The 8659-nt window shown below is 39.9% G+C and overlaps 1 protein-coding gene across 1 annotated transcript; it reads left to right on the forward strand.

Annotated features, from left to right (window-relative positions):
* Positions 1-6588: 6588 nt before the first annotated feature.
* Positions 6589-8108, forward strand: LOC149844613 (ATP synthase gamma chain, chloroplastic-like). Its single transcript, XM_089994928.1, has one exon. It carries the CDS (start codon positions 6777-6779, stop codon positions 7872-7874), a length of 1098 nt encoding a protein of 365 aa, XP_089851054.1. The 5' UTR covers positions 6589-6776; the 3' UTR covers positions 7875-8108.
* The last annotated feature ends 551 nt before the right edge of the window (positions 8109-8659 follow it).

Consider the following 8659-nt stretch of genomic DNA (forward strand, 5'->3'; position numbering starts at 1 on the left):
ATATCATCCTATGAAGCATGTTTGTACTCAAAGGTACAATACTAAATTACTTCTGGTTATATGATCTGCTAGTTTCACCAATTGAAATTGATTCCTAGTGAATTAAGGAGATGAAGCAACTATGAGTATTATCATTTACACTAAAGTAGAATGATAATGACCGAATTATGCTTGTCTCAGAAAAGATGAATAATAAGGGGTCTTATATTTACCTTTTTTAGTATAAATCTCGTATAGAGCGATTAATCTATCACTCATATAAAGAATATAACAATTACTCTAAAGGTTGTCTATGAGAAGTGAGAGCGCTTAAAAGGATGTCTATAAGAAGTGAGAGTGTTCGAATAATCTTAGTCTGTTGCTTTTACAATCATGAGTGACTAAGAATATTCGAGGTGATATCTCTCACTGCAGGACAATGAAGAAAATTTTGAAATCTATTAGGGCAAAAATTATTGATTTTATACGAGATTTTATTTCATGCCATATGGATTAAAAGCTTTATTATGAATCTTGGTATAATAGACTTTATTGGGAAGCCACTAAAGATCTTATGTCATAATGAAGTTGTCATGTCCTTCTTGAATAACAACAAGAGCTCAACCTTGTGTCGACACATGAAGTTAAAGTACTTTGTTATTAAAGAAAGAACTGAGAATCATTTAGTATTTATTGATACAATTGGTATGAAGGAAATATCTGTGGTTTTCTTTACTAAAAGGCTAGCACCGAAATTATATTTTTAACGTGCAAAGAGGATGTCTGTTTGATTCTTTCTGATGTATGACAATACATTATGGTTATATGTTATCATATTTGTGAAGCTAAATTGATTCTCTATGATTTTGTATATTATTGATTCTATATAAATGATCTCTCATTTGGTTAGAAAAAGTAGCAGAATAATAATATTAAAGAACTAATAGAATTGGTTAGAGACCAACCTATTCACAAAGATAATTTTAACATGTTAAAATACTGAAAATGAATTATATCATAGTGAATGAAAATATGACATTTTATAAAGAATTCGACCCTTTCAGCACCGTTCCTTATTTTCAATAGTTCCTTCTTGACAGAAACCCCTTTGCCTAAGCCTAAGTTTGGCAACTCCCGGGTCAAGAGGTAAGCCCTTGGAGTTTTATACCGACATGAACAAAAATTGTAAGTACAACAGGTTGAGCCTGCACGGCTAGGTCTTTGCTCTTGGGTGGTTTCTCTGAGTAAAAAAAAAAAAAACTAGTTCCATCTTGACATAAGCTTCCTGCAACAAAAAGTTCACCTTGAGAGTATGATGAAGTAGCCTAAGTGCTGGCCATTGCTCCAGTACCCATCACAGGACACGCTTGGTCTTCACTCTCAAAGACACACTTCGTTCCATCCAGAGCGGCCGACATCTTGCCTGCCTGCACCTTTGGGTTCTACACTCTCCACTTACATTAGTGAATCTTCACCTCCCTAGTGGGCACATTATATAATCATTTACACCACTATTATTTTAATAGTTAATCTCCTTTTGATGTACTTGATTTATTACAATATACCACGTTGCATATGGTGCTTCTATCCACCATAAGTGTTGATTATTATAGTTAGGGCTGACAAACGAGCCAAACCGCTCGTGGCTCAGCTCAGTTCATGCACTCCTTTATGTTCAGTTAGTGTAACTGCCGAGTCGAACCATGAGCAGCTTGTTCAACTTAAACGAATTCAGCCCGAACATAGGGTGTGCAGTGTAGCTTGGCCGAGGTGACCTTCTATTGATAATATATGCATGCATTTTGTATGTAATATATATTTTCAGTATAACATAAGAAGAGAAGAATCAAGAATGCATAGAATATAAATATATAGACAGATGCATGTAAAATATATATAAAAGTTGAACTATTATGAAATACACGTAATTTTAAGTATAATATATAAATGTTATATATATTTTATGTAATAATTAACATAGATTATTTTACATGAGCAAGATGGCATTCAGCCAGCAGGAAAAAGCCTCTTTAGGGGTATTGGGTTAGGGTGGGCAGTGACCACCTTGACCCAGAATTCTAAAGAGAGGCTCGGATCAAGGTGGGCACCAACTGAGCCCGATCCACTAGGGGTCATTATGTGCCCCCCTCCCCCTCAACTTTCCTCTCCCTCTCTTTCTGTGCGTGTGTGTATCCTTCTTGCAGACTGCTTGATCCCGACCCTGTTCTTAACACCCACACCAAGATCAAATTCGGGCATTGTCTACGAGTTTGACTCATCATGGTTTCCTTCAAACCAATTGTACCCTATTCAATCCAACTCCTACCATATCTTCTGATAAAAAATGGGTTAGGGTTCTCTTCTTCATTCCAACTTTCAACTGATTTAGGATTCTCTTATTTCTAGTTGGTGTTAGAGAATTTGAGTTTTTTTTTTCATCTTTGTTTCGTCTCAAATTGTTTCTGGCTGGATTTTGGTGGGTGTTTGGGAAAACGAGGGGAGATTCGGTCTGCTTTCTTCTAGGGTTATGGGTATCTTCTTTGGTTAATGGATTCGAGTATCATTATCTCAAGTTTGTGTTGCAAAAGTAGGGTATGTTTGGTGGAATAATAAAATTGTGTTTGGTACTTGAGTTTCTTTAACTTTTGAAATATTTGTTTGTTGGCGCATTAATTCAAAACTTGGTTGGTATTTGACGCTTGTTTTTAATTGACATTTAGGTATTTCTGTTTTTTTTTTTCTTTTCAATCATCATTAAACTTGATTTCACATGCTTGATTTTAGTTATAAACTTAGAATTTTTAAGGTTTTTTTTAATAAATATATATATATATATATATATATATGAATAATGTTAGATAGGATTTAGGATTTAGATTATTTATTTATTTATTTAATAAAAATAAATATTTAATTAGATTTTATGTATTTCATTTTTTAATTAGCATTTAGCAGTTTGATTTTGGTTTTTTAAATGAGATAAATATTTAATTAGGTATTTTTTTGTTTTTATTTTTAATCGACATTAAGCATTATTCCACATGCTTGATTTTAGTTTGAAACTTAGAATTTTAAGGGTTTGTTTTTTTTAATTGGCATATATATGAATGATGTTTGTTAGAACATAGGATATAAGTTTTTTATTTTTTTTTTAAATAACAAAAATATTTACTTAGTTTTTAGTGTTTTTTGCAATTAGCATTTAGGTGTAAGAATTAAGGTTTTGATTTGGTATTTTCCAAAATGACATGAATGTTGGATTATGCTTTAGAATAATTATTTGATTTTTTTTGGAAAACAAGTTGTTAGTATGGTTTACTAGTCATTAATTTTCTTTTTCACTGTACATTTGTGCCCACCTTAGTTCAGGTTTCTGGCTCCACACTGCATTCAGCTCATTTCATTTAGGCACTAGCCGAGCTTGAGCTTGGCTCAGCTAAACACGAATATGAGCAGAGTCACAAGCTCGGTCAACTGGTAAATGTGCCGAGCCCGAACATGCCTTGTTCGATTTGTTCAGCTCGTTTACCGGCGCTAATTATAGTGTATCCAAAGCTATGAAATAGATCCACACAAAAACTGCTCTTATGGAGTCCCTAAATTAATGAAAGTACTTAAAGTTAACTTGAAGTTTGAGCTTAATATAAAATTATCACATTAGATGAGCTGAGGATAATCTTGGCTGGCCAATATTTGGGAAAGTTTGATCTGGGACAATATTCTTCAACAAATTTGGATAAACCAATTCCTAAATCATGCCGAGACTTGTTTAGGGTTAGGACTCTTATTTACATCTATCCTTTCAAGTTGAACATTTATATGTACTGCTAGCATAGTCACAAATCTTGGCGTCAAGAACAAGGGCTCATTCAAAAATTCCAAAAGAAAAAAATTTATTTTTAAAAATTCAAGAAAATTTAGAAATGTTTGAAATTTGAAAGAAACTAAAAGTTAGGGCTGGACAATGGGCCGAGCTGGCTCAGGATTGGGACTAGTTTTTGGAAGAAGATCTGGCCCAAATTGAGCCCTTAGGCTAATGGGTTAGATCCCATCTATTTTTTTTTGTATTTTTTAAATTTTTTGTTAAGAAAACCTATACAATTAAGGACATAAATGAAAAATATCATGAATATAAGATGACTTGCAACCCAACCGGAATCAAGTCCACGGGCTCAACGGGCAAGCCATGAGCTTTGTATTAGACCTAGACCTGACCCAACCCAGTCTTAAACCCGAACAATCCCTCAACAGCCTGGCCAAACCCATCCACTAACCGGCCCACCTGTTGGCCAGCCCTAATAAAATTTCTAAAAATATGAAAATATGCAGAACTTAAAGTCCCAATAATTTTTCGACAAGTTAACAAAGATGATATTTTTAATCATTATGATTTATTAATGTATTTTATCTTTTTCAGATAGGTTCAAGATATCACAATGTTTGTGACATGGTGCAGTGAAATTTTAGGCTTTGTTTCGGAGCAGGAGATGTGATGGAGAAGGGAGAGAAAATGGAACAGAGATTGGAAATGAGAGTAGATTTATCAACCCCACCCTTTTGGGATGGCAGTGGACCTGCAAGGGACAAGGTCTCCACCCTCGCCCCATCTCAAAATTTCACCCTCCATCTCTGCCTCCATCTTCATTTCATGTCCTTCATCCCCGATCCAACGCGGTCCCGTTTCTCCTCGGTCTACCGCCATCCCTAAAGGCATTTTAGTTATTTTACTAATGAGGATCGAGGATCGGGCGGGGAAAGAGTAAGTCCATCCCTACCTCCATCCACACGGGGTTTTGATTTTAACCTTCATCCCTGCCTCCATCCTCGGTGTAAACGGGGTGAGGCGGAGTTAAGCGCTTTTTTCCCTTGGTCCACTGCTATCTCTAGCATCCTTTTTTTTACAAATACGTGATCACAAATTACCTGGGTGGAATTTTCTATCTCACCTCTCATCTTCGTTTATCAGCCTCTTAACAGAGCTCACTATTTTCTAGTAATCGGTTCTAGCATGGTCTGGTGATGGACTCAGACCAGCTTTAGTGCTGCATTAGCAGAACCAGTGATTCTGTATCCTACCTCCACATGTATGTTTAGTCCAGCTAGGGATGTCAAAGGGTCGGACATAGGCACTATCGGATCTGACTTAACCGGATCTTACTTTTAGATGTAAAAAGTTAAAATTGAATCCAGATTCGGCTAGCTTAAAACCTGATATTTACACTTAATTGGGTTCAGGTTTAAATCAAATTCCGGTCAGGTTTCAGTGCAAAACTCAATACCAAATTTGAATCCAATTTTAATTGGATTTGGATTTGGCTATTGAATCTAACTGATCAGATTCGGATAAGGGTCGGACACAAGGGCATAGCTAGGGGGGGGCAGGACGGGGCTGTAGCCCAGTCTTGCCTCCGGAAACAGTTATTTTTTTTTTTTAAAAGCCCAGTCCTAGCCCAGCCCTGATTCCATATGAAATAGATTTTTATTCATTTTTGTAGCCCAGTCCAGTCCTAGCCCAGCCCTGACTGCAGCAAATAGTTTGATTTGTCTATATGAAATAGATTTTTATTAATAATTGTAGTCATTTTTTATTTTATCTCAAAAAAAAAAAAAAAACGGGGGCGCTGCCCCCGAACCCCCGAGCACAAATAAATTTTTTTTCCTACATCCCTGTTTGCCCCCCTTCACATGAATCCTAGCTACGCCCCTGGTCGGACATCTCCAGGTGCAGCTAAATTTTCTAAAGAAAAAAAGTCCTTGAAATCAGCAAAATGACACGAGTTGTGCTTTGACCACATCTATGTGGTCATTTTGGAATTTAAAAGCATATTCGTCGATCCAATTGTTTGTTTTGGAGCAATAGCAGTCGCATTCTGCTAAAAAGATGAGGTGGGCAATATCAGTAAATACTAGACTTTGCTCTTGGCCCAATCTTTTTTTTATTACTTGCCTTTGATGTTCCATTGATCATATAAATAAAGAACAAGATTCTTTCTAATGAAGATCAATGGCCACACAAGGGATTCTTATCGTATAAATACTGATGGTTGCCCTCTTTTCTCTCTTTTTTTTTATAACATCAGATTTAACATGAAATTTGCATTGATCCTCAACTCCACAGCGGCGTTCAAGCCAAACATGGTTTTGGTATCTTGTTGCACAATCTGTTTCCAATAATTTCCCTCTTACATCAACACTATGAAGGTGGTTGTTTGCACACACTGACAAGTGGAGCAAACCAGCCACACACATAAAGAAAAAGCATATACATGAGTTTCACAAAAGGTCTCACAGCAGCAACTGTTTCATGTTCAACATATGCCTGAGAGAGAGGATTTGTTTTTTTAGTTGTCTTTGACTGCTCTCTCTCTCTCTCTCAAAAACTGAAAACTAAAAAAACAAGTCAGCCAAGAGCAGAGGAGCAAACCCACAAGTCAGCCAAGAGAGTAAAAGAAATATTCCCACAGCACAGAGATTGGGTGCAGTAAAAAAAAACACCCACAAGCAGAGGAGCAAAACAGAAGCCCAAGAGAGTAAAAAAAAAAAATTAAAATAAAATAAAACAGTAACCTGGAGAAATACTCCCACGACGGTCACATCCTCCCCTTATCCCCAGAGTCCCCAACCCAATCCTATACTCCAAACTCCCACCTCTCGTTTCCATCCTTCCTTCCCCCACCTCATCATCACCCACTCCATGCCTTCCCCAATTCCACCAACAGGCCACTCTATCTGAAACACCTCATTCCCTACAAAGGAAAGAGGTAAAAAAAAAAGAAACCACCACCACCATCACCACCATGGCGTGTTCTAACCTCCCGATGTGGCTCTCCAAGTCCCGCGCACAGAACCCCTTCTCCCCCTCCTCCTCCTCCTCTTCCCCCTTCCCCCCCCACCACCACCACCGTCGGCGCTCCACTGTAGTCTGCGGCCTCCGTGAGCTCCGGGAGCGCATCAACTCCGTCAAGAACACGCAGAAGATCACGGAGGCCATGAAGCTGGTGGCCGCAGCGAAGGTCCGGCGCGCCCAGGAGGCCGTGGTGAACGGCCGCCCCTTCTCCGAGACCCTCGTCGAGGTCCTCTACAACATCAACCAGCAGCTGCAGACCGAAGACGTCGACGGCCCCCTCACCGCCATCCGCCCCGTCCGCAAGATCGCCCTCGTCGTCATCACCGGCGACCGCGGCCTTTGTGGCGGCTTCAACAACGCCATCCTCAAGAAGGCCGAGGCCCGCATGGCCGAGCTCCGCTCCCTCGGCCTCGACTTCACCATCATCTCCGTCGGCAAGAAGGGCAACTCCTACTTCTCTCGCCGCGTCTACATTCCAGTCGACCGCTTCCTCGAGGTCGGAAACCTCCCGACGGCGAAGGAGGCTCAGGCCATCGCCGACGACGTCTTCTCCCTCTTCGTCAGCGAGGACGTCGACAAGGTCGAGCTCCTCTACACCAAGTTCGTCTCCCTCGTCAAGTCCGAGCCCGTCATCCACACCCTCCTCCCTCTGTCCCCCAGGGGCGAGGTCTGCGACATCAATGGCAACTGCGTCGACGCCGCCGAGGACGAGCTCTTCCGCCTCACCACCCGCGAAGGGAAGCTCCGCGTCGAGCGCGACGTCGTCCGGCTGCCGACTCCGGAGTTCTCGCCGATCCTCCAGTTCGAGCAGGACCCCGTGCAGATCCTCGACGCCCTGCTTCCGCTCTACCTCAACAGCCAGATCCTCAGGGCGCTGCAGGAGTCGCTCGCCAGCGAGCTCGCCGCCCGGATGAGCGCCATGAGCAGCGCCACGGACAATGCAATGGAGCTTAAGCGGAATCTGTCCCAGGCTTACAACCGCCAGCGGCAGGCCAAGATCACGGGCGAAATTCTGGAGATCGTTGCTGGTGCCGATGCTCTTATATAAATTCCCTACTCTGTTCCTTCTCTCTCTCTTATTTTTCCTTTTCTCTGCTCGTATTCCTTCTTCTTCTTCTGTCTTTTTTTTGGGGTCTTGCTTGATTAATTGTGATCATAAATCTATGGGCCTGGCCTTTCCTTTAGTTTCCTTCTTTCTTCTTTTGTTGGCGAAGATAAAAACTTTATATGTTCATGCTGCTGCTGTTTATAATTGAAACCAAATGGAGAATGCTTCATGAAATTTAATGGTTTTGTCTTTTGGTTTTAGATTTCATGGACTGGATGATCATGGAGTCTATTTTATAATTAATGTGTCTAATCTTATATGGTGTATTGTAAAGCAAGGCCCAGACTATATATCTGAACGCTTCGTTGGGTGATTTTTAGTATCTGTGAACTGTTGTGTGGATGGTTGAAATAATAACTGTGAAACAATTTGGCCTCATTTTTTTTTACAAATCAACCTCACTTGCTATGTGATTCAATTCCTGTTGTCTTTATAACAGTTCTGACTCTTTTTTTTGTCACTGTTCTAGTGGTGTTTGGATTCCACTTTATGGGCTTAAGCAATTTATATGAAGTATGCTGTGTCAGATTGATTACGTTCTATGTGCAAGTGCAACTTTCAGTAAATTGGAATCCAATCAATAATTGAATGGCATTTTGCAATATTAATTGTGTTTGATCTGTAATCGACACATTTTTAGTTCTCGATTGGTGTGGGAGAAAGTATGCTTGGAGCCTACTCATGGCTACTTTGACATCTTTAACCTGTTTAAGTTAACACCAGAA

This window comes from Nuphar pumila, chromosome 2, assembly GCF_984573655.1.
Source record: "Nuphar pumila chromosome 2, dmNupPumi1.hap1.1, whole genome shotgun sequence".
Taxonomy (NCBI): Eukaryota; Viridiplantae; Streptophyta; class Magnoliopsida; order Nymphaeales; family Nymphaeaceae; genus Nuphar; species Nuphar pumila.